This window comes from Plectropomus leopardus, chromosome 4, assembly GCF_026936395.1.
Source record: "Plectropomus leopardus strain MGB_pleo_1.0 chromosome 4, ASM2693639v1, whole genome shotgun sequence".
Taxonomy (NCBI): domain Eukaryota; kingdom Metazoa; phylum Chordata; class Actinopteri; order Perciformes; family Serranidae; genus Plectropomus; species Plectropomus leopardus.
The window spans coordinates 15,971,031-15,998,703 of NC_142179.1; the positions used below are offsets into that span (position 1 = coordinate 15,971,031).

Here is a 27,673-nt window from a genome sequence, read left to right on the forward strand (position 1 = left end):
TGCTTTGAAGAGGAAGTGTTATTTCAACTCCTGTAAAAAAGCTCTTTAACAATAAACACAAAAAACTCTCAACTGGGAGTTCATATTTGGCACATGGGAGACGTTTCAGATCGTTGAAATCGGCAATCCTCAATGCTAGATACCACTACAACGTATGCATTGTTTCTTAAACACACTTAAAACTGATTTGTGATATGCTGTACGTCACAATAAGAAGCCACTGTATCTCAGCTCTGCTGCAGGTCTGCACTGCACTGAGATGCCACAGTACTTTTTATAGCTTTTTTGTATAACACCTTTTGCTGAGTTTTCCCAGTAAAATTTCCTTGTTGCTGAATCTTCCATAAGGAAAACATTTTTTGATGGAGTGAAGGGAGCTGAGCAGTTTCAAGATAGTCAAGAACTGGACAGCTTTGTGCAACGGATGAATTCAGATGTCCGTGTAAAGTCTGACTATGAATTAGATCTAAGGAAAAATGAATTTCATTTTGAAACCTTGGTTCCACTATGTTGTCAGAAATAAAACCCAGAAGACAAGCAATGAGCACACATGGCTCGCATGTGAATGAGGGTTGGCTGGAGCTCAGGTGGTAGTGAAGGTTGTGCATTAATCATAATATTGGTTGTTCAATATGTTTGCATGTGGGGAGAAAAAATGTGTTGACAAATGGATGTAATGTAAAAAAGCTTGTTAATCAACTCTCATTTTGCAGATGTTCAAATGTTCTTAACAGCAAACAAACAAAGTAACAACAAAGACTGCTTTCAAATCAGTGCCAGTGTTCAGCTGCTACAGGATCATAACTTCAAAAAACAAAATGAAAAATGAAAATGACTATAAAGGTGGCTGAATGTTCTTTGTGATGGATTACCTATCCCATGCTACTTTCAAGTCTCTGCAAATTGTGTTTCATACTGTAGTCAAATTAACAGAAACCAATGGCTGCCTGAAAGGGAGGAAATCAATTATGGTATGATTTGGAAAATGGTTGGCACTAATGCAAAGTATGCTTGATGTCAAGGGAAATAATAACATGCAAACCATTGGTATTTAAGTTATCCTTGACTGGCTGAGTACATGCTCTCAAGTGTGACTCATCAAATAAATAGGCCAACAGATTTATGTTTGTCACCACTGTTACTTGCTAATCTTGAAACATGAAATGTAATTCACCGTCTGAAACATGACAAACTAGATAAAAGCAACCTCCCAGAAAACTGCAGTAAAAATCTGTTCCTTTTTGTTTTTGAAAACCCTTTGCTACAAATTATTTTCACATTTGGCACCGTGGCTTTGATTATTAATCTAGTGTTATACAGCACAGTAGTCTTGTACATGTCATTTATTCATCCATTTATTTTTATCTGTAATTACCGCTATGCAAGCTTTTGTGTGATGTTTTTGTACAGCATATCATACATGCTGCAGGCCTTAAAGGGGAACACCACCTAAATTAAGACCCTATCTACACATGTACAGATTTTTTTTAAACAGATATTTTCCTCTTTGTTTTGGCCTCTCGCCCACACACACAGATGAAGTTTTAGGTCACTTAAAGAGAGATGTTTTAAAAATGTCTTCTAAAGTGCACATTTTAAAAACTCTACTTTGTAGTCATGTGGACATGTAAAGCAGAATTTTGGAAACAACATTGTCATCCCATCATGTCGCACAAAGCCATTGTTGCTTTGTGTAATGAGCTTGAGCCAGAAACAATAGCAAACTACCATTTTGTTTATATTTCGTCAGCGCTGCACTTAAACGTAGTATTACTGAGTTTATAATAGAGGATACCTCAACACAAGCTGCACCAGTGATACAAAATGGTATTCACTTCCAGTCTCCTAAGTGGGCATGGTCGTCTCTCCCTCGCGTTCCCCCACCTTGTTTGGAAATGTAGTAAACATTTTGTGAGTGGAATAAGTATGATTCAAAACAATCTAACACTATAGTCAGAACAAGCTGAATGTTTGTTTCTCATTTTGCCGCTCATTTTTATTCTCTATCTGAATTTCTGATATCAACCGAAGTTAGTTGTTGCCAAATCTTGTGAGAGTATGTTGCACATACAGACATGTCTTAAACAAAGTTAATTTTCTCCTGATTTGTTTTTCTAAAAAAAAAAAAAATCCAGGTCAGAGTCAGAATGTTGTCAGAATGCGAGGGCTTTTGACCAAAGGGTCCAATATTTACTTAAGTGACTATGGGCATAAGGGATCTGTCATAGTATGTACTCATGTTCACTTTTTCTGTTGCAATGAATGGATTCAGGTCCACCACTAGTCTCCTAAAGGGACAGGGCAGGGGCAAAACCCACCCAACCCAGTTACAGGAAATGAATTTTAAGTGGGCCGTCTTGATTTATCAATGGTCTCTCGTATTACTGCACCTATTTCCAGATGAACACAACTGTCTGCTGCACCCAGTGTTCCTCGGTCCACCTCAGCGTTCACGGTTTTAGTCTACCTGAAACTGTGTTTTTGGGTCAGACCTTGTCCACCCAGCAGATGGTTGGAAAATGTTGAGAGTGGAGCTGTTGTCGATGAGTGAAAGGAAAACTGTCACATTTTCAGAGCAACACTTGTATCTTTGGGTGAGCTCAAAGACATTACTACCTTTGTGATGAGAAGAGACTGCGGAAGACAGATAACACTGGCGGGTGCTTTGACAGAAGAGCCAAGAGCCGCCCTGTAGACAATGAATGGGAGACTGATTTTGTGGACCCACAGAATGTTTTTCTTTTTAATACCCAAATGAACCTTATTCTGTTGTAATGTTCTCAGCTCTGAAACAGAACATGTACCCATAGACTCAGAACATTACCCTGGCTGCTCTCAGGGGGCTTTCATAACAGGAACCCGGGTCTCGATTAAGTACACTTGACCCCAAAGTCCAGTTCTTTTGGTTAGTGTATGCTGATCGATGCCTGAGTCCCCTTGAAAACTCGGTCTCAAGTAGGGTTCGTGTATGTAAGAAAGTTAACGCCAGTACAAGGAGATTTTTATTGGTTATGAAAGAGTCTCAATTTAAAACTAATGCCTCTTTATCAGACAGCAACACAGCGTGCAGCGGATAGACCCAGACTCGACTTTGCTGCTGCCTTCGACATGCAGTCGGAGCTCTGGCATTAGGTGGAGAGCTCCATGCCCGACAGTAGTTCCTCCTCTTCTGCCTCACCTTGCTGCTCTGCAGGTGCCTGCTGATGATGGTCCCTTGCACTGAGGTGTCCGTCTGCGGCACGCTTTTGAAAATGAGCAGCAGCAGGGAAAGGGAGGAGTGGCGATTGTATTCAGTCATTGTACAAATCAGTCATAGCTCAGTGTCATCTATAACACTTTCTACAATTCATTTTCTGTGGAGCAGTAATGACATCACAATTTTGAGTTTTAGCACTCTAGTTTTTGGATTCGGGAGAGAGTGCTTCGTGTTTAATTATAATTTTTTTGACTATTTTATATCATAGGAATAACATGTTGAGGGCGTAGTTTCTCTTTAGAGACCAAGTTTTCGAAGTTATGGCAACTGTTTAGTTTTATGACAGAAAGAGTACAAACAAATGTGTGAGAAATGCTCAACATTACTTAAAGTGTGCACTCACAGTCTCTCATGCTTGGAAAACATGACCATACGACAGCTGAGAAAAGAATCACACCCTTTTCGGAGAATGCTGGAGAATGTATCAGAGTGGTTTCAGATGAAATGAGGTTTGGCAGAGACGATACCGAGTCTCCAACCAGCTTGATTCTCTGAGGGGAGACAGAAACAAACATAACAAACAGCATTTTGGATCAAAGACAGTAGTCCAGTGGGGAAGTCATAATTCAACTTAGCAAATGTTCCAGAAATATACCCTGACAGGTGGAAATAGCATATGAATGCAGTGGTCAGACCTATCTGTCAGTGGAAATCTCCATTGTCCTGGGTTAGTGTTGTCGATGGAAACAGATGGCTGTTCACCTGTCAGTCAAAGAGAAAGTAGTGCTCCTCTGACTTGTCTTTGATTGTGATGTTATGCTTCAAAAGGCTCTTGATCTCACTTATCCTGCTACCAAACACGGTTCAGTGTTTCATCGTGTGCCAGATGAAATGCATCCACTTTCCCCTACATGTTCTTGTCTTGTCCTCCTGTCTCTCTTTTCTGAGGATGATGGGACCTGTTGTCTCACAGAGTAATAAACAACAGAGAACGGAGCAGTGAGGTACAACTTATTAATAAGGCCTAAGCTTGTTAAAGGGGATTTAATTAGTTAATATGTTACAAGGCGTCTTGGAGACTTTAAAGTAGTAAATGTTATTGACTTTTGGACGTCTTTAGAGGGAAACAACAAAAGCTGGTGTGACTTTGCTCTGAATTACATTTTCAGGCAGGGAGAGCAATTTTCATGGCAAATAGGTTCCTGTGCTTCAAAATTAGTGCTTAAATGCCAAGAAAATGTTTATTCCAGGAAATACAGTATATATATATATATATATATTTTTTTTACAGTTTTGTCTGTAGCTAGGTATGTCACACATCTACATTGCTCACAACAGTAGCCTGTTTTACACTGTCTGTTCAAGTAAGAATGTTTCGCTGTTATTTCAACTCACCATTTTCTTATTAAAACAAAAAAAGATTAGGGAATGGGTGAAGAGTTTTCAAATCGACAGGCGAGGTAGTGCTGAATTCTGTGTAAAAGGGACAGCCACCAAGACAGGACCATGGGCAGGACAGGTGTGACATTTTGACTACGTGTTACATGAGGGAGATTTTAAAAGTAGCTGGTAGCAGTCATGGATGAGTTACTAAAACAAGCACAGGCTCAGGGGCCCGTCAAGGGCCATTTGGTGTTTACCTGCAATATGTAATTTACAAGTTCCAGGAACAGACTCAAAATTATCACAAAGAGATGCAAAAAGACCACAAACAGATACAAAGGAACTGCAAAGAGGCACAAAATAACTCCAAAAAGGGGCAAAAAGACAATTTACTGCAAGATGACTAAAAATGACATAAATGACCTTTAAGAGACACAAAACCATTTAAAAGATGCGTGTCTTATATGTCGAACTGCAGGCTGGCACTTTTTATACTTCCAGAGTGCGGGCATTTTATCATATCACAATGCAGGCGTTGTTTTGTTCTATATCAAAGAGCAAAGCCAAACCAAGGAAGAGACTTTTTCACAGCTCGATCATGGGATCTCGGTGTAAAACGGGCTCAAGTCTACTGTACCACTGACAGAAACTGCTGCCTGTAATGGAGAAACAGTCAGTGCTGAATAATTTACTGAGAGTCATTGTGATAATGCCAAAAAGTGTCAGGCCTAAAATGTAGAGTCAGTCCAATCTCTTTGAATAATTGTCAGCAAACTTTTATGTGAACTTTAGAAAAGGGCAAACTATTCCCAAGTGGTTACAACTGACCACTCTGAAAATCATGTTACACTGGCTGGAAAAGGGTTGTGTAATTTGTGAGGGGTGTGTGTAATTATTTGAAGGAAGACAAAGGCAGGACAGGCCTGTCACCATTTCTTCTACTTCAGATGGTTATACGGACTATTCCCGATAATATCATAGCCTTTTCCTATCTTTTATTTTGATTCAATAACTTCAAAGGTAAAGTTTTTTGTCATTTTACTTTTCAAAACTTGCCTGCAGCACAAAACAAAACAAAGCAAACAAAAAAGCAAAACACAACCTGATGTGAAATCAAAGTGTTTTGTTGTGTAATAATAAATGCACAGACATTTTTGGCTTTAGTTATATAACTGTTTTGATTCGCCTCAGCTCATTTTTTTGACTGCAAAAGAGACTCCCTATCAAGCCATCGGTCATGTTCCCATCATGTTAACACCACATCTAGCAAGATCGAGTGCTTTCATAACAGAACATACTAAGTATCAACAGTTTAAGAAAAAAATGGTCTGTAGGGAGAAAAATTGACGGCCGGAGAATTTTAACAAAGGCCATACCTCTTAACTTTGCTTCAAGCTTGTTTCATTTATAATTCAAGACAGTGGTGTGGAAGAAATATAGTTGCACAGCATTAAGGATGGAGGACGTGTCACACTAAATGTTCCAACTGCAACTTTTGAGTGAATTTAGTGACATTAACTTTGTATACAGCTTAATGAGACTGTCTGCAGTATTAATGTACAGGCCAGGAAGAAGCACAAAGTAGTGCACTATGTTTCCATTAGATGCTTTCATAATGGGAATGCAAAACAATGATTCTGTCCATTAAATAGTTCCAGTGCGATTGTCTTTGCTTCCCCTCAGCGACGAGCAAACACTTGCTATGACAGCTTTTGTTTTATCTATAGAGGGTAAAGAGTTGACATAATTTATAGCCCACAGTGCCTCGACAAACATAAACATCCATTGATTGTGCTGCAAGTCCCAGAGCCTGATCTGCTGGCACTACAAATAACACTAAACATTAAACAACACATTCTCCTCTGCCTACATGTACATGAATGTTTCATGTACAATCGGAGAGTGTAACTTTATAAATGCATTGCAGACGAGGCTGACAGATACGCAACTCATTACCAACAAATCGACAAATGAACTGACAGAAACGCTAACCAACAGATGCTCTTCATGTAATTAATATTATATAAAAATTATTCAGATATCAAAGTACGTATACTAGCTGTACCACTAGCTATAATAGTATTGGACATTGACTCCTTACTGCACCCAAAACAAACTGTCAGTACCTTCATTTCCCAAACATTAAAATTCCATTTACATGACATCAGAGATTTATTGGAAATGAACTGTTTTATCTCCTCCATCTTTTTACGTTTTAGAAACACGTACAGATCCCCATTTCTTCTCTCCTGATACCAATTCAGGCATTCAGACACTTCAGATGCTTACACCGATCCAATATCAGTGCTTCTTTTTTAATTAAAAGTCTGTACAGCTCTCTGTGCGGAATTGATTAGGTTCATTCTTCTATGTTTAAGGGAACACGAGGCTGCAACTAGACATTAAATCTTAACTATAAGTAGAGACGTTTATAACCTAACTTGTTTTAGGTTTGTGCAAATTTTAATTATATTCTGGAAGGGTTATTAAATAGTTTTGTGACTAAGAATCTACTTACTGAGAGGTGAATTGGTCAGATTTGGCTGATAACCGGCTCTGTTGATTAAGTATTGACATAGATACCAATCTAGTGGAACCACTAATTATCGACCGCACTAATAGTTACCTCAGTCATCATCTCATGATCCCAAAATAACAATCTAATTCAACATAAGTACAAAAGAAAACAAACATGAGAATAACATTAAAGTGGCAAATTGCCATGCATCGGCTCCTGAAGTAAGCTGGATTACTTAACCTGGATGTTACAACTTAACATCTGCAGGCGAAAATAAAGCTGTTTTCACCAATGAAGTTAACTATGTTGGGTTGTGAATATGGGGCTGTAATGACAATTTATTTAGTAGTATGATCTGCTGATTATTTTCACGATTAAGTGATTAATTGCTTACTCTATACAATGTTTAAAAATTTAATAAAAAAAGAAGCTTTTAAACAACCATCATAGATGACAAAGTAAAGCAGGAAACTCTCACATTTTAAGAAGATGGAACCAGCAAATGTTTGACATTTGTGCTTGGGAAAAAAAAATGGAAAGATTAATTGATTATGAAATTATTTGGCAATTAATTTTCTTTTGATGGACTAATCAAAGAATTGACTTATTGCAGCTGTAGCTGACAAGCTTGGGCACAGAACAGCACGCTAGCACCGTCCTCCTCGACTAACTTCTTTTGGAGCCACACTACTTTTTTTAAGGTGTGATCCTGTGACGTTTACTGACCAAACGGCATTCTTCATGAAGGAATAAGCATCACATTTGGTAAGAGTGGGTGTAGACAAACAGTTGTCTATTGTGAACTGCCTTACAATATAAAACACATTAAAGATAATGTATATCAAAACCAACCAAATTGCCAGAAAAAATACTGGCATTGAACGTTTACACAAACCACAGATATGTTACATTACATGTTATAATGTTAAAACTTCACATTTCAACTTTGCTGTGGTAAAGGTGTGGTTAAGTTTAAGCACAAAAGCATTGGCTTAAGCATTTGGCTTAAATAACCAGGTTTTGGGGGCCACAGTACCGAGAGGAAAAACAGTGATACCTTGATAAAATGATGACTTTTCATGCCTAAAAGTTGCTGGAAAAACAGTGAGAGGTCAGTTACAAAACACCCGCGTTTGGTGCCCAAAGAGCACAGCAATAATTTGCTAAAAAATACAAGTTTTGTTGTGTTGAACAGTAGTCTGCAGCTTGTCAGGCATCTTGCAACCCACCATCCCCTTTACCTCCTGATGACAAGGTCAGCTCCTGTACAACATTTCTTTAGAAATGTTGATATGATTTGTATGAAACATGGAAATCTAACAAAATTATGGTTTGCAGAGACGTACAACGCAAATTCTTTCTTGTGACTGGGCTGATCAAAACATATTAGTAGTTCTGTGTTTTCATCACACTGTCTAAAATCATTGTATGGCTTGAGGCGCTCATGTTGTATTTTCTACTGACACATTTTCATGTCAACATGTTTGATGTTTACTAAGTTATTAAGTTCAGCAGCAAACATGTGTGCAGTGTGTGCAAACGGAAAAAGCTGCCCATCCGGTACATTGTTTGATGAAGGTGACTCCCAGTGCATGATGTGATATAATATTCCCAATGACTTTGTGTAGGAAGAAGATGATGGAAAATAAATTAAATAAATAAACGAATTAAGTTTTAGATCAGTTCTCAGTTTTAAGTTATGCTGCTGTGTCAGTGTGTCCTTGCAAGGAGTGTGGTTATGTGTCTTCAGGTCAAATTGACCAACACGGAGTCCAAAAATGTCCTGCTCATTTGTACATGGAATACTGTTACAGCAGGAGGGATTGCAATCCTCACACTGTTCACTTCCAGAGTAATTGAGCTGCAAGGGAAGTGCAGAGAGAGGAGGGAAAGAAAGCAGTCTTCCCCAAAAGTCCCCTCTCCCTTGAAATGACGACAAACAGAACAGAGGGTGAGACGTTTAACAGGGTGACTGGATGTTTGCTCCCCTCTGCGACCCGTGGACATCACAGGCACAGATATAGAGCCTGCAATGACACTCGGCTGAATTAATTAATGTCAAGGTGAGCTTATTTTACCTGCAGTGTGTTTAATGCTGCTATTAGAAAGAGAGTACGCTCGTAATTCCTCCAATTCTTGTGAGTGTATGTCCACTTCTGCAGCTAAAACTAATATTTTTGTGATAAGCCTAAATCTCATTTGGCCTGCTGGCTAATGAAACTGCTCTGGTGTGGACATGATTTGGCCACCTGGCTCTCTGCCCACTCCCACCTCCTGCTTTTCACTCATGGAGGATTTCAGGGGAGGTGCTTTGGGTGGGTCCCTCATGTTTTATGTATCATCCTGCTCCCTATATCCCGATGTCGCTTGTTCGATGCAGGGGACTTGAGGGGGAACGAACAGTGTTGTCATGTCTGGATTGTTTTACGCGCACCGTGCGTCAAGTTAACTACAGCCGCGGGGGTTAAAGAAGTTTGCAGGAGATTGTGGAAACTGATTGTGTGGACTGTCCTGAACATCTCCAGGCGCCGCAGCAAAACAAGCACCTTGCTGAAAATGGGCGTGTACGGAGAAAGCGCGAAGCACTTGGAAACCAGACTCACTTGAGTTCCTTCTCGTAGCCTCACTCTGGGACACTTCCCCTTTCCAAACTGCAGTCATAGAGGTCTGCCTCGTGATGCGTAAATGGATTCAATTTTGGCACTGTCCAATGTGTTTCTGCAGGGCAGGGAGGATAAAGTTAATGGAGTTAAACTCATCACGTGAGCTCATCAAAACAAACTGGACGTGAAGAATACAGAGCAGTAACTAAAAAGTTGTCTCAATTACTCCTCGGGTTATAATTTTGCCCCTGGAGCTATTTTTTGATTTCTAAAAAAATTATATCTTAACTCGGTTTGTTGTGAAATCTCCCCTCCCATCACCTCCCCCGGGCTATTTAATTTGAATGCCCCGAAAGTGTTTATTTCTTTAATATAATATTTGAAACCCAACGTGGCGAGGAGGATGGACCCTGCCTGCGGGAAAGTGGGGACGGCGTCCTTGGGCGCCGGCGGCGGAACCGGCGTGAGTGCGAAGGCGCCCAAACATCTGTGGAGGCAGCAGAACCAGGCAGCGCTCTCTCCGCTCCACCACGCGCTGGTAGTGCGCAAGAACGACCGCGTGAGACAAAGAGGCTTTTCGGACACCGAGAGATACCTCAACCCGAGGAACATGGACCGGACTTACGCAGTGGACACGGGGCACCGACCCGGGCTGAAGAAATCCAGGATGTCGTGGCCGTCGTCGTTTCAAGGTCTTCGACGGTAAGGGCAAAAAGGAAAACTGCTTTTCCTCAGCTTGTGTCTCTTTCTAATTTCCCTCGATGAAGATGGGCGTTGTGTGTGTGTGTGAGAGAGAAAGAGAGACTGACGCGCGAGAGCGGAGAAGTCTTTTGGCTTGTATTTCGTCCTAACTTTGAGGAGGTTTTGATGTTTTTGCCGATGCTCGACCTCTGTTTTACAGCACTTTTTGTGTCGCACGGTCGAAAGCATTCAACTCCTGTAATGGTAAAGAAAAGATGGATAAACTATATCCTTGGACAGTCGGTAGCGAAAAGGCGAAAAAAATAAATAGTCGCACAATTATCGACATAACATTTCCGTTTATGCCCTTCTGCACACTTAAACGCACCCTTTTTCATAACTTAATATTTTCTTTATAATAACGGAGCTCACAGACCGTTTAATGTAGGTCAGAGAGATGTCTCATCCTGGAAACGATATGATGGTTTCTAGAAAAAAGTCAAAAGAATAAGTGAGTGTTTGCTAAACGCAGTTATCACGGGCTTTTGTGTGTATGTTCTTATCTTTTAGACTATATTTGCTTCACTAGGCAGCCAGAGATGCAGGCTACTTGATGTAGAAAGACAACAGAGACTGATGGAAATGAAAGGTAGGCGTTTACCAGAGGCAGGTCACAGGGAATATTCATGTGTGTCCTGCACACAGCACATACATGCAGCCTCTTGTACCTTTTTAAAGTAGTGATCTTTAGGTATGAATACCTATAAGCTGAGCTGCCTGGTGTTCATGTTTGTAAGTGAAAGGACTCTGTGGGGTCTCTATTAGGGGAAAGAGATACAGTGGGGATGCTAAACATCAGAAAATCAGAAATCACTAATACATGATGAGCACATTCTCTGAAATGACATTCACAAAAGTCTGACTCACCACACATGACAACATGGATAATCTTCAGATCCTGCTCGCATGTAATTATTTAAGAAGAGCAGCTTACTGTAAAATGACAGCAGTTATATTTGCAGTAATAACAATTTTATTGAAGTCAGCCTGAACACAGACAGACGGACACAAAAGCAGCTCTGCAATCTGACAGCCCGTATGTGTGGGGAAATGTTTCTGCTCTAATTACTCACTTGTTCTGGGAAGGAGGGAGAATAAAAAAAAAAATTTAAAAAAGCCAGCTGAAATGAAACCTGAGAAGGTCACCTCAGCTCCCTGGCTTATAAGAGACTGCCGCTGATGTAAGTTTTTGTCAAACAGCTTTCCTTTCATTCTTCCTTTTATCAAAGAATTGGTGTAGATATGAGTGATACTTGCCTGCAGGTCCAGTCAACTATAGAAGGCATGCTGGCTTGTCTGGCCGACACACAGAATGGTCCCTGTCACAGTGGCAGTGCAGTCACATGGAGGAGAAGCCGGAGAGAGAGGGAGGGGGGAGCAATGAGAGCACAGATGGAAGTGACATTGCAAAGTGGTGTGCTGGACTAAAACACCCAAGTGACGTTAAAATATTGCACTGAACGTACACTTTATCCTATCAAAGTGACATTTAACAGGATGTCCCTATAATCTAACTGCATCAAAGATCATTCAGATACTTTTCGTATTTGCTTCAGGAAGGTAATTACACGTTGATTAACCCAAACAAATCCAATTATGCTCAGGAGGCTAATTATGTAAGAAGCACATTGCACTCCAACACATATCCAGGAACACTAACAGCAGGCCAAATCAAACACCACAGCCCAGCACATCATATTATTTGCAGTTGGTCAATAAGGTCATTTGCCTGGTTGTGTGTTTTTTCTATGTGCGTCTATTGGGTTGCATGTTTTGGTAATTCTTAATTCAATGTCTTCTGCCACTGAGACTCATAAGGGCCATCATCTGGTGTGGATTTCATTAAAGGAGCGCACCTTAGGGGTAGGAATCACACAATCCTATCATGGCACGTTGTCTGCAATAACAATACAGGTGATTATGGGAAGCACAAAATAATGCAAGAAAATCAGAACGGCAGCTGTTGCGTGATAGAACAGCTGCAGTTTAGTGTGGTAAGGGGATGCACTGCTTTTCTCAGAGTCTTTTCGTTCTGTAAATCGTAACTGAAACTTTAAAATAGCACATTGGCACAAATAAATTACAAATGTATAAAATTCATAATCCATTGTTCCATAAGAACAGCATTGCTTGGCATATTGCCTTATTGATTGTATTGTCCAAACACCAGTGAGTCCGCCCTCCTGGCATTCATGCATTGCTTGCATTGATTTAAAAGCCTTTCGACAGCCTTTGCGGGGATCTAAGCTACGGCTGCTTGTCAAGGAAGACATCTAACTTCTCCTCAGAGCTTTTTAGCATATATATAGGTGGCTTCTCATACTTTTTAGCCTGCAGAAAGATGGTGCCTGATGCATGTTTACTTCTAAGCCATGCATTTGATTGACTTTTCCAATTAATGAGGCAGCAGCAGCAAGTCACATATCTTCACATGAAAAACTCAGCAACCAAGCTGTTGCTGCATGTTAGATAAACAAGACATATTTCCTGATTGTAACAGACAAGATATAAACAACTTCGGAGTCGGTGCCCCTGTGGAAGACTAATAAGAAGAGCCAGCTACTTGCTCAACACATACAGTTGATCTCAATCTTACATATACAGAGAGACAGCAAATCTTCCCCTCAGAGGACTGTGGATGTAGCTGTGTGTGCCCGAGTGGCTGGTTTGGCGCAAGGTCCAGCCACCCCCAAGGTAAAACACATCACCCAAATGTGTCACAACGTAGGCTGGGCCTGGATGCTGCTCAAGGCATGTGTGAGACCTCAGCAAGAGTCTCGAGCATACTTTGATGATGAGATGGCATTTGTCCCATTCTTCTCCTGCTGCGTTCTTTTCCCTGCCATGGGGATGCTGCAGTTCTTTATCTGTGGAGATGTCATGATTTCTCTTCTCTCTGTCAAATCGCAATCAAGATATGGCGATTCGGTGGGCGGAAAAGGAAATGTCAAAACAAGAAAAGAGGAAACAACTAAGGAGGGAAGGTTCTCCTTCTGGACATTTTGTCCCCTCAGCAGCAGCAGATTGGAAAACGTACCCCTGCCATCTCACTCCACACTGTATTTAACAGTCGTTGATTTTTTTCCAGCCAGTCCTTCTGTGACTGACTACTGTGACTTGCCAGAGTGAGCTTTTTAGCCAGTATGAAGTATAACCCCCTGGCTATGTCATTAGATCCCAAGGGTGTTAGTGAGCGAGTCAGGAACTGCTATTTGCTACGAGGCTATATATAACCCCAGTCACGGCCATACTCGCAGTCATGCTGCATAGGGTGCTACAGCATTGGCACAGTATGCATGTACTGTATGGCTAGACTCCCAGGCATGTGAAATATGTCCAGAACATGCTAATGAGCGCATTGTGGATGTGGTACTAAACTTTCCATTAGCAGAGATGAGCATCAAACGTCATGTAGCTTGTGTAATGAAATCATTAATGGTGGGGTGGTCATTCCTATTTTTGTATCGTCCAGTCAAGGTTGTAGCTGGGTTATGAGGTGATTAACAAAAGACTATGAACATTTTGTTGAAGATATTGAAACATTAGGGTGCCATGGTGGTGCAGTGGTTACCACTGTCACCTCACAACAAGAGGGTTCTGGATTTGAACCCACTGGCTGCTTTGGGCCTTTCTGTGTGGAGTTTGCTTGTTCCACTTGTGTTAGTTTGGGCTCTCTCCGCGTTCTTCTTCTTCCTCCCACAGTCCAAAGACATGCAGGTTAGCTTAACTGATGATATTAAATTGCCTGTAGTTGCGAATTGAATGTGAGTGTGAATGGTCTCTCTTTCCCTCTTTCCACCAAAATTACAACATTCAGCGGGGAAGACCCAGTAAAAAATAGGCAATAGACTGCTTTTTCATTGCCAGTAGACCATAGCTTTGATTTAGACAAGCATGCTTTTTTGTTTTTTTTCTAGTATTTCACATTCGATGTCACGAATGGGCAGGAAAGCAGGATTAGTTAATAAAGCAGCATTTTTAGTCATGAAATTAGTAAATTTATTCAAAGTTTTGGTAAAATCATGGAATTTTGTTGTAAATTGTGACGGTAACTTCTCTAGCTGATGATGTTAGCTCTAGTATGCATTTGTTTGTGACGTTTGTTTTCGTATGTTTCTTCATTTTCTTCACACATTCTGTCTCTCCCTCAGTGTATGCCATGTAGCTGGAATTCTGGTTAAAAAGAGTTTGAATCTGATATATTTAAGAAATGCCAGCCAAGTGGGGTAAGAAAAATAAATTATGGGTCCGTGAAAAGTCATGGAAAAGTTTTAAAATTTTGTCCATGGAAATGTGTGGTTAACTTATTCAGTCTTTCCCTCAAACTCGGTGCAGACTAAATTTTAAACAATGTTTGAATGCTGCTGGGAAGTAGATGGACAAAAATTTGTGGCGGTGCATCACTGCATCGGGCCAGCAAGCAGCTAAAATAAGTGCCTCCACCCAGCCGTGATCTTTCCATCACTGTTGATCAGAGCTGATAAAAACCTGTGACTACTAACTACAAAGTCATTTTTTCTGGGAGTGAATGGCAATTGTAACCTTTCCCAATACAAAAGCCAGATGTTAGTGGGTGTTGGTGGGTTTTTTGTTCAGTGGAAAGGGACTTATGTGTCAGCCCTGTAATAGTCTGGCAACATGTCCAGGGTGTACCTCGCCTGTCACCCAGTGTCAGCTAGGATCGGTTCCAGGGACCCTTAAGAGGATTTATAAGAAGTTACAGAAAACGAATTGTGGATATTTGAAAATAAGAAAAATCTATTTAATATAGCAATGCCCTTTGTGCAGATATATGGAGAGACATAGATGGAAAATGTCAGATTCATGGAAAAGAGATTGCAAACTGGTTTGTGGATTTTTTAAAAAGTCAACACTGGTGCTGATAAAGGGGTCTTAGTGAGCAGACATATCGCACCCCAAGATACATGTCTAAATGTTTGCTGGGTCCACACGTTTGAATCCACCTACTCCACCAAGTTTACTGAAGATGGAAAGGAGTGTAACAACTTCAGTCTTGTCAGATATTAGCCAACGATAAATGCAGATTCTAGAGATTATTTTTATAACATCTTAGTTCTGACAGTAAGTTAGCTAAAATAGCCATTTGTCGCTGTAGGGAAAAACGTATAAATGTCCTTTAAATTGTTGATATATGATTTCAGTTAATATCCAATTGCGTATTGCCACAAGCCTAGTCATGAGCTGTAACTTCTGACTCAGAGATTTTCTTTTGTGTTTGGTGTCACTGTATTATAAATGGCAGGCAGAGTTGATAAGTATCTGAATGACAGCCCCTTGTCTGGGTCTTATTGACCTGTTCATTCAGGCAGAAATAGAAGGTGTATTGAGTATGTCCTTCAGAATAGTTCTGTGACTTACTGGCGCTTTGAAAGATGAGCATGTGTGTTAGGAAATCAGTGATGCAGACATGTTGAGGTGGAAATCCAGATCCTTGAAAAATCTTAAAAGGCATTGAATTCATTAGTCCAAAAAGAAGGCCTTAATTGATATTAAATTGACTTGATCTTTTAAAAGTCTTAAAAATGCTCAGAAATGGGAAGTAGGATTTTATGAATCCTTTTTTCTCATGTTGCATTGTAAAATCTCAAAAATAATTGGTAACGTCCATTTATTTTTTTGCAAAACAATTTAATAAATTCCTTTTCTTGTTATGGTGGGAATCCCAGCTGTGGATTCTCACATACAGATTGAGAGACACAAAATCGTCCAGAAACCAGGCCAGAAATACCAGATATTTACCACTTCTGTGCGTAAACCAAATGGATACCTTTATGACAATATGATATATTCATTGTCTTCCATGTGTTCCTAACTAAAAAGGGAACATTTGACAGACAATAGAGATAGTAGACAATCCAACTTTTTCACTGGACAAAAAAGTTATGTTACAATAAACATTTGGGCAAAATGAAATTCTCCTTCTTCAGTTATGGTTATCAGAAAATTGGTTTTAAACTTAACTCTCATTAGCATTACAAAGTCTCAAGTCTACCTTGCTGTAAGGTGCAGGAACCCTTGATTTGCAGGAGATAGTATTTCAGGCCTGATCCTATTCTGAATCTGATATGATCTCAAGTATCAAGGTAATAGATGTACAGTCAATACAGTGGGGATGAAGACTTGTCTTCTATTTAAGTCTGAAACTTATTTTCTTAAATTAAAGTTGTAGATATGGTGTCTCTATAAGGAGAAACCCTATCTCAGCTCTATGCACAGAACACAAGCTATCAAAGAGTACTTCATGCATATACAGTGGGGTGCCCAACATACGTACAGCGTGACACTTGTCATCCAACATATGCATGCGTAGAAGTGGATGACATATGGTCATATTCCATTCACTAAGTGGATGTGAAGCCATAACAATCCATGCCACCTGACAGCTACTCCGAAAACATTAGCAAGTCTATAGTATTCACAGTCACTGTTTCAGTCATTCTTCCTGTCAGTCTTTGCCTGTAACGAAACCATGATGTGACATTCTTTATTATTACATTTAAAAATGATCTAACCTCCATCTATAATACAAGGGTACACTCAAGAGCACTGACCATGACACACACCTCTGTGGTTTTGTTTTTGATTTGCCGTGAAATCAGCAATGACTGCGTTTAATCACTTGGATAAATGTGGATTTTGAATAACAAAAGTGTTTGGAAAACCTTTAGCATGTCATCCCATTTCCAGAGGAAAACTTGCATAAATGTAAAGGGCAATATAGTCTCTGACAGAGCTGGGCGATAAAACGTTAATGGTAATTATCTCAATGTAATTTTCCTTGATATAGATAAAAAAAATGTTTGATAAATCCTCCATCTAATTAAACTACCATTACACCCATAGTGGGGGGCAATAATGCACCTTAAATACGGGTAATCACCAGACTTTCATTGACTTTCACAACTTTCATCGCTGCTTGCTTCACAGGTCCGTCTTTTGATACTGTTTTTTAAATGAACCGCAGAAATGATAAACTGTGGGTGTAAAACTTGTACAGAAAATACTGACCACAGTTGAGATTTTTGTTTTGTCATTTTTTTCGGTGTCCATTGTCACTAAAACAAATACAAAATGTTTAACCCGTCTGTCCAGAGTTTGACATGCTGCTGATCCAAATTAACAGTTCTTTATCTGTTTATTATTTTATATATTAACATTATTATCATTTTGACTATAATTGTTGTGAATCTACCTAAGATTTGTTAAATATTCTGCAATTTGGCAAATGCTTGTCATATTCTGACAATAAACAGTAGTTCAAACCATAATTAACTATATGATTTCTAAAACTTTCACTTAGGACCAAAATTAGGTTTTAAACATTGAAGAACTATAATTTGATTTATTTATAATCAATATCGCTCATATGAACATTTTCGCCGTGATCGCCAAGCCCTAGTCTCCGAAGGGTGTTGCCCTCACCTTAACAAATCCTCCAAATTCTATTACAAATGCATCACCTTTTTGGAGCCTTTAAGTGTGTGTGCTTTTTCTTTTGCCATTTCCTATCTAACCCTTTAATCAAGCAGACACCTGAGTTGTAAGTTACAAGTCTAGTGACTGTCCCCAATTTTAAGGGTGCATATATTATTTACCATCAGTGCAAAAAATACAGCATGTACTGAACAGTAGCTCTGCACATTTTTGCAAGCTGGCACACTTCAGCATAAAAATGCAGTGACAGTTTAGAAGCCTCCGCCACTTTTGTTTGTGGAACCTGAAGTGACGACACAAATGTGTTTCGTTGATTGCCATCAATTGTAGTGTCGCATCAAAGAAAGTGCTAGCAGGAATTGCTGTGTTTGTTTAGAGGTGAAGACTGACTATTCTCTGTGATCATTACATAATCCAGTTGTTCCGTTGATAACAGAATAAAAAAGAAAAAAAAATAATCTTGTAGCAGTAATGTCCCGCACCCAAACAAATACTGATTGACATTAAAGTTCACAACTGGAAAATGATTGTGTTATGAACACATCTGTTGTTGTTCAGCACTGTTGTTTGACAGGCGAAGTGGGATCCTGCCTGGGGAAAAAATTTTCCAATGTGAAAACTGAACGTTGTCCAGAAAGAACCATGGGCCAGCGTGTCTGACCAACTCGAGGAAAACATTATTGCTTCATAAAAGAGACGAGCTGTGCTGAAATGGTGATATCTCAAATAGAAACTGAGCTCCAGCAGCGTACAGGAGCAGAGAAGATTGGCCATCTAATTCTTAGCAGCAGGAACAGGCATTTATTTTTCATTGCTCTCCCCTGGCTTCTCTTTCCTCAGTGGTCATCTGCTAGGCTAAATTAATGCATGAAAACCATTTTTGAAGGACAGTCTTGTATAGGGCTTCAAGCCAAAGCCTCTCTAGACTGGCTGCTTGATGCTGGGTGATTCCCTGAGCTCTTGGCTGGCTGTGCTGTACTGATCATATTACGTTCAACAGGGTGATAAAGACTCTAGCTGAGCTAGCGACTGGTCTGGTGTAGGGACTGCTGATAGCTTTGAGGGAGACCATACAGACGTATGATTTATTGATTGTGTCTGTCAGGAAATCCGTATGAAAGCTGTTGAGAGAACTATGAAAACAGGAACTACTTGTTAGCATTTTTTTACACTTTAAAAGGTGTATGGTCTTGACATGTCAGAGATCTTGCATCATGTTTAATGGCTGTCAAAGTTGCATCACTTTCATACATACTTGCTTCCAAAACAGTACATGTCTGCTGTTTTTAGTGTTGGCCAGGTCATTCATGTGAATTGTTTTTTTCTTAGGAGTCATGTTTGGACTGTCGTTCTCATGTTTGTTGTGCGGCACGTTAATACAATGGGGAAAGTGAATTACACTAGAACGGTTGTCCATGATATCTGATTTTGCTGTGAGTCAAGTTTGATTATCTCCTACTGCTGGGAACGCCACAGTATCCCAGAACAATGCAACATGAATAACAATGCAGACTGTTAGAAACCACCTTCCTGTTATTTAATGAACAAAAACTATAACCCAACGCTTTTGTTTTTGCTACAATTTAAATTTGAGATGCTTCTGCCTGATTTGAATATTTCTGTTTTCTGCCACTTTATACTACTCCACTACATCTCTTAGGCAAATATTGTGCTTTTTAATTTACTACAGTTTAGTTTCCAGTTACTTTGCGGGTTCAGATAAACACATATTAATAAGGCTTTATTGTTTGCTAGGGGGAAATTCCCAAGCTACCCAACAGTATTAAAAGTAATTTGTAAAATAAATACCAATAAATTAAAATTAGCTCCACATTTTTCAGCAACAACATTAACGCATAAATGTATCCATAATTCTAATCTGATAACATGATATATACTATTATACAATTAAACAAATTTATTTGTCAAACCAAGGCGTTGTTTTCTTGTTGTGACCTTGGGGCTGAGTTGATACATATGACTTTAACCTCATATAGACCTAAAATATTTTGTATATGACCGTGAGGGGCTGCTGTTCATCTTTGTCACTGCACACACTGTAAATGCATTGCCTTTCAGTAAAACATATTAAACACAGAAAAAAAAGTTTTATTTAATAAACCTAGATCACCAGAATGCCCTAATGTTTTTAGTAGAGATTTCCCTTACGACTAATTTATACAGAAGTTTAAGCTTAGACTAGTCGACTAGCTTTAATATAACAAGAACACTGTGAAAACAGTCCAAATTAAGCAAAATTTAATACATAATGTTACACGTTGTTGGACAAAATATTGCAAAAATCATTATCACATTTTTAAATAACCAAACCATATTTTAAATGCTGGTGAAATATGTGACACTTTGCACTATGCATATTGGACTTTGCACATTATCTCTCAAAACATGAGAATGACTCTCTAAATAAAATTTAACAAATAACATGTTTAGAAAACAATATTCTTTGGCAAAATATAACTGTAGGAAGGGTGCCTAAATATTACAATAGCATGTTTATTGGGTGAACTCAATCTAAGAAAATAATAATAATTTCAATACTAAATTTAACTGAGTAGCATATTTGGTGCTTAGCAAGGATGGCAACATTTAATCAACTAGTCAACTAATTGTGCACATTCCTAGTTTTTAAGGAGCTTATTTAATTTTTGAGTTTATATCTTGCAAAGCTGGCTTAGTAAATAGCCAAATAAGTGTATCATTAACTCTTAAAGACAATAAATACACAAAAGGTATTATGCCTTGTATCCCCAGTGGGACGTGACCAACAGATTTGCAACAATAAACCGTATTTCAAGTGTTTCGGATCAGATTCGGTGAGGAGGCGGGCAGTTGTGGGAATGCTTATCAGTGTCAGCGGGCAGGAGTGGTTTAATAAATGGTCTGGTGCAGACCCCTGATATACACGACTTTCTTTTAGTGTCATGCTGATCAAGTTGGCAACACCTGGGAGAAATGCAGGCCCTCGCATCCAAAGATGTCACAATGAAAACATATGAGCTCAACAAATGTCTGTCACTGAGCAGTTAGGTTGTAACAGATAGTAGGGTGGCAGCCATTAGGAACCACATGGACCAACAACAAACAGCCTGACAGCAAGTTGTGAGGCTTCCTGTAACGACAGGATTTTATAGAGTGTTCTGTTAGTAAAGGGAGCTGTTGTGGCAACTGTCAGTCATGCGTGGTGCTTGGTTTCTCAGATTATTTTTCCTCAGTGTTTGATTATTCTTTTTTTTCTCTTTGCCAATTTTCCTTCCTTCTCTTTCAATCAGTGTGTTCTCTTGAGACATATATTTTCTCCATCTCCTGACTCACTGACGCAAACACGGGCTCACAAATAACACCATTGGTTTGTCCACATATACTGACATGCAGTAACTCCCCTGTTTTCATCTTTTTCTTCCATCCTTGATATTGTGTTTTCCTGTCTCTCCATTGTTCTCACACATGCTATTTCTATTTATTGATCTCCCTTCCTCTTCCAGCATCTCTGTCCTAAATGATTTGCCTCTTAGACCACACACATCTAATGGTACATCTAATGGCTCTTATCTGAAGACATGCCACACACAAACACGCACGCACCCATCTGCACTAGCCTGCCCTGTTCAAGAAATATGAAAGTAACCCTGAGGTTGGTTGCCTCTTAGCACTTGAACTACTGCCTCTCTCTAGCTTGACATTATACACTGAAAGCCAATAGTATATTTCCTCCATTGCATTAAATAGCAGAGAGCAGACATAAAGGGAAGATGGTCAGACATTTGGCATGGTAAAGAGGCCAAGATAATCTTCTTGAGGAACTGATGGACCAAGCTATGATTTCAAGGCCAGCTAATATTGGGCTTAATGGGCTCTATCTTACACCTGGCACAATGTGCCGCACAGTCCAGTGCCCACATTGTGTAAGTACTCGCACAGATCTGTGCATCTGTGGGCATGTAGGTCTTAAAATGAGATATGGTCAGACACATTTTTGGCACATTGCTTCTTTGAAGCAGCAGAAAGTGATTGCACCATTGACCAACAAAAGCCTGACCTATTTAAAAACCCATTTTTAGGGCACATTCTTCATATAGTAAGATGCATAGGCGGATCACAGCAGGCGTACTCCTCTTGTTACACACACAAGGACATGAAGATGAGTGGTGGGTGGGTGAAGTAATGCCTCCTTAATGAGGAAAATATCAACAATAGTCTCTAATATGAACAGCTACTGTCTGACTCCCCATTAAGAGAATTGGTGTATGCATTTAGGCATGAGGAGCAGTGCAACTTCATTCATTGATTATTTCAGAAACTTCTAGTTCTGTTCTAACTGTCCAATTAATATCTACAGTTTTTAGTTTTGCTGCCTAAATGTCCTGCCATATTTGCTGCAGTAATCTTACTGCTTTTACTGCCTTACTTTTAGAAGAAAACCAGAATCCACAATGTAAATAGCAGTTGGCGCAGTGAAGACGCACCTGGCTTTTGAAGGGCACTATTCATATTACATCCAAAACACACCTATGATTAAATCATGAACTTAATACAACCCCTTTGCCTCTTGCCCCTTATTTTGCACCCAGATGATGTCCCATGTTTCCAACTGGTGCAGCTATGGGGTCCATATTTCTCCTTTTTCATTCATTCATTATCCATTTGATAAATAGCCACATACTCGGTTTTATTTCATAAAAGGTTTGCTTAGAACACAAAGAAATTGAACATATTTAGTAAGAGTAGAGTAAACAGAAATGGCACTTCAAAATAAAAGCTCTGCTGCATGAATTAACTGTACTTCAAAATGTTTGTGTGTGTGTGTGTGTGTGTGTGTGTGTGTGTGTGTGTGTTTTTGCAAACTTGACGAGTCATAACGGTCCATTCAGAATGGACCCGCAACCCACCATTTGGAAACTGCTGCTTTAGACCATGTGTTGCAGGTTGATTAAATATGTGTATTTTGGGGCTGTTTTATGTCTATATATGAGATTTTGACAGCAGAGGGATGGCAGGAATTGATTGGAGAGAGATGGGTAATAATAAAGTGGAGACTATTGCAGTTCACAGGTCATGCCTTAACACCAAAGCACCCTATGGATGCCCATAGCCTCAGTTTCATGATAAAGTACATGAATCAAAATTTTAATTAAGAGAAAACATATTAACTTGAAGGTCATTACGGTGACAGCCTTAACAAATTATTGAATGCCAAGGCTTCCCAGCAGTTATGCCGGGGCTCATGCTGTGTAAAGTTTAACTTCCCTGCAGAAACACAAGGACATCTGCAAATTGCATTTCTATTTCCCAGAGACAGTTAAAAAAAAACATCTAAAGACATGCATGGATAAGTCATGGCTCATTAGTGCTGTTTTAGATTTACTGTGCTAGGAAAGAAGGTTAACATTCTTCACATGGTTTCAATATCAACTTGAAATAGTCTTTTTTGTTGAAATTTTTAAAGATCAGCCGACCTTACTGTGATTTTGCACAAAGAGAATTTTTCTCCCCAAATCAGTGATCTCATCTTCAGATCTCTTTTCTTGGTTTGAAGGGTTAACAGCAGTATGTTTATCTCTACAATCATTGTTATGACAAATATGGCTAAAGATACTGCTTTTGTGGGTAACTGCTGTCGTTCGCTACAAAGGCAAGCAAACACAGACACAAGCAACTGTTAACATCTTACCCTGCATACAAATTAAGTTTATTCAGTCAGATATTTTGGTGAAACTTTGCGATGGACAGCAAATAGTGGGTTTGTGCTGGGTTAGGGTTGCTGGAGTTCTTTGACAGTGAAGTGTTATGGACATTGTGATCACGAGGGTGCAAGATGGATTCCATCAAAAAAAAAAAAAAGATTTGTTCTGGCATAGTTTATTTTTGCTGCTAACAAAGGTAACAAAGGCTCAAAGTCATGCTTTTTACTTTTAATGTAGATTTATTTCTCAGTAGGAATGGGAACCAAACCCCGATATCAGACCGGCCCCAAGGCAAAATTATCAAAGACCGTAGTGTTGATAAGCTCCAGTGTTACAGTCCTCTTTTATCAGTAATTTTTTTAACAATTTGGTGTGTTTTTATTTTTAATTTTTTAAATCATGCAGAAACCAATTGCAAGTGCAATCAAACCTTCGCCTATAAAAGGTTGATACCTTATCAGTTAGAAGATTGAGAAATAAGGGCTGAAAGAGGAGTTAGAGAAGGTGTGGACGGTGAAGGCGGCGGTGGTACGAGTGGTGATCGGAGTACTGGGGGCTGTAACCTCCATACTGGGACAGTGGCTCAAGTAGATTTGGGGAACAACATCTGAGATCTCAGTCCAGAAGTGTGCAGTCCTAGGAACAGCTAAGATACTGTGCAGGACCCTCAAGGTAGAGGACCTGAGGTAGAAGGAAGAAACAAAAGATTTGATCATATTTCCATTTTTGCTGAGCAACAGTTCAGAGTAAAAGGAAATAAAAAACCATCCCATATAGACATCTGTCCCAAATACAAGCCTGTTGAGTTCAGTGATTTAAGCAATTAATAGCCCGGGCTGTTAATTGAAGTTTTACGGTTACGGCTGATGAGCCTCTCCTGAAGTAGGAAACAATAATTGATCCCAACTCAAAATTTGTTTTGCTGTTATTAGTACTATAACTCTTGCCTTAGTGTTAAATGGCTGTAGTTGGGTTAGGTTTTATTGATTATGTGACTGTGTTATGTGAATTTATCAAGTGTCAGAAGATACCCAATCCTAATTTGTCCTCTACAAAGAAAATTGAGTTAGATTTAAAATGTTCTGTTGAAAAATTGTTCTTTTTTAAAATATTTTTTTTAAAAGAACCAGTCATATATTATGAAAGTGCCACTGTTTAAGTGTACAAGTTAAATTGATCCTTAGGTGGTCGCTGTACAACCTAGAAAAAACCTGTAATATTTTTGCCTCACTTGTACCCTTATGATCCATTTTCTGCTGTAATCCTGAGTCACTGACATGGATTGAACATGACCCTGCTGAGCTCTAAGGATGCTTTTTTCATGCAGTACAGTATTTCCACATAAATCTGTGTACATGTCCGACCTGCTCCACCCTTATATCACTGATAGGTCACTGGGTACCTCTGACCCAGGCTTACGAGTTTTCCGTCACGCATGGCTGAAAACTAAAGGTGATGGTACCTTTGAAGTGTTGGCTTCAACAGTGTGAAACACCTCCTATAGACATTCAATGTACACTCTCTGTTGATGCCTCAAAAAAGCAGCTGTGAACTCATTTATTCAAACTGGGCTTTCTCTGGCCTCGTACTGTCTAGTCTTTGTAAATTTGTGTATTTAAAGTCTGTTGAATATGTTTAAGTTTTTCTTTCTTTTATGGTCTTACTTTTTTTTCTCTGTGAAGCACTTTGTGACCTTGGTCTGTGAAAGGTGCTAGACCTAATAAACTCCATGTACTCACTATCTTTTACTGCTAACATACAAGCCATAAGGCTGCATGTCTCTAATATTGAAAATATTTTAGGTGGAGTAGCGGTTTAAGACTGTGACTCATGACTTGATTTTATGTCACTGTGGGGATTTGACTGGCTAATAAATCGGCCCAGGACCATTTGCTTATTAACAGGAGATGGATTTTGTAGCAGACCCATGGGGGGGAATGGAGAGGTTGGTCTTGTTGGGTCCTATTACAGAGCCATTAGTAGAACTCCTCAGATTGTTCGCTGTAATTACATCATCTTCGGAGACTGCTTTGTTTTACATTATACAGCTTTGCTTGGTTGAACACCTTTTAGGATGACTGTTAGCTACCTGAAATTATTTCAGGTAGCTCACAATTATTCACTACCTGAATATTTTTTAATTTTTTTTTTGTCTAACTGTAAAAAAGGTCAAATGAAACAACAATATTGCTGCTTACTCACTACTGGTAGCGTGTAAGCTATGCTAACAATATTAAAGTTATGCTACATCCAAAATCTGTCTTTTTAATATCAAGTACACAGTTGCTGTAGGCTCAAACGTTGGCTTCTTTTTCACAGAGAACAAGACTATGGCCCTCTTAAATGTATTAATTTCGCTTTGTTGAATTCCAATGGTAACGAGTTTTAACAGTGGACAAAAATATTGAAATCCTCTTAGAAATTTCTAAAAACACTCTGCTTTCCAAGCCTCCAGGCCTCTAACCTTTTAGTCATCAGCAGGCAAAATGGTTTGTGTAGTTTATGTTATTCCAAGCCACTTTTAGTCATACACATTCAGAAGTCAGAATCATGTCTTATTTAACAGTACACATAAACACCCAATGCAGTATAGTGGCTCAGTTATGTTGGTTAAAACTCTCTAACCCTATTAGTGATGTCTTTATTCTCTTTTCCATCAATTTTGCTGCTATAAAGCTCCGCCTGTACTATTAAGTCTGCCAGTAGAGCCGGCTCAAAGTGCAAAGTGCTCCTGCAGGCCCAGTTGAGGCAAGCTGTGTATCTGCCACTGCAGTGTATTTTTTGCTTAGTGTGTAGTTTGACTTGATATGTGGCTACGACATCCATTACTGCAGTCTGATCCATGCGTTTTGAAGTCTCACTCCAAAGACAGATATTCTGCCTTAAACATAAAAAATGTCAATGTCACTCCCACACGAAGTAGCATCTAAAAGGAAAGTAAGAACTGAAGCTTTCACCTTTCACACACTGCAACACTTCATTAGAGACAGCAATTGATAAAATGTTATTGATGCTATTATCACTTTGCCTTATCTGTCCAATTCTATATTGATTCCTTTATTGATTCATGATCAATTTTCTGTGTAGAAAAAAAGTAGGCCTACATAGGTTCTCAGAGTCTGACCACATGTAATTGGAGAATGTATGTACTGTATGAATATATTTGAGAAAATTAGGATTGATTTAGGTTTTCGTAGTCAAATCAAAAATTTGCTAAGCCTCCTGTGTGGTGTTATTGTTATCATAACGTCGGTAAGAGGCAGGAGAGACTTTGTTTGATCATGAAGCTCAGTGTTACTGTACAATTCTCTGGGTCCTCAGTGAGGTGTATACACAACACTGCAGACTGAAGTCTCCTTTAACAGTGACAGCTGACTCATAATAACGGGCCCAATGTGGGTTGAATGTACATCATTACGTTCACTGTGTGTCTCATGTATGAAATATACTCACTGCACTTCATTTTTACAATCACATCTTTTGTCGGCACTCAGGTGCCATCTCACGGTCCCATGACAGAATAGTGATGCACTATCGATTCACCTCACACACACACCTCAACAAACAAGGAGCTCTACCTCTTACACACATGCAGCACAAATCTGTATTTCTGTTTGGCCGAGTGTTACTGGGGTAATTGCATTCATTACAGATTATAGACAGATTTTTGCATAGCACGTGCGACATAACCATGTTGCATTATACAGCCCTGAAGCTGCACTGTTGTTATCTTTCTTCATGAAATAAAGCCATGTGGTGCAAAGTTTTTTCCTCTCTGCTTTGACTCGTTGAAAAATGTTGTTTTCAGCACCCTAAATGCATGAGTTTTATGCCATTGTTTACACTGCCTGTTCAGGGTGGGAATATTGCAGTTCTGCTGCCTTGCTAATCTGTATAAAAGGTAGAATCGCGGAAAAGTTGGGCAAATTTGTTTATTTAATTTAATTTAATTTAATCTAATTTAAGTCATCATGGAGGAAGTAACAGTGCCTTAAACAGCTACCAGGCAGCAGGGATGTAACGTTTCAACAATGTGTCATGTCTAAGACCCACCACAGGAAATTTACAAAACAGC

At 39.3% G+C, this 27,673-nt stretch overlaps 1 protein-coding gene across 2 annotated transcripts in view; it reads left to right on the plus strand.

Moving 5' to 3' along the window:
• The window catches only part of pde4d (phosphodiesterase 4D, cAMP-specific), a 242,955-nt gene that overhangs the window by 40,691 nt on the left and 174,591 nt on the right, over positions 1 to 27,673 (plus strand). Inside the window, exon 1 of one of the 2 annotated variants that reach the window (XM_088076639.1) lies at positions 10,089 to 10,402. The exons of the other annotated variant lie outside the window; for it this stretch is intronic. Coding sequence (XP_087932765.1) covers positions 10,104 to 10,402 — 299 coding nt within the window. The 5' untranslated portion in view covers positions 10,089 to 10,103. Of the gene's footprint in view, positions 1 to 10,088; positions 10,403 to 27,673 lie in introns of those variants that run through there. 2 annotated transcript variants of the gene reach the window in all.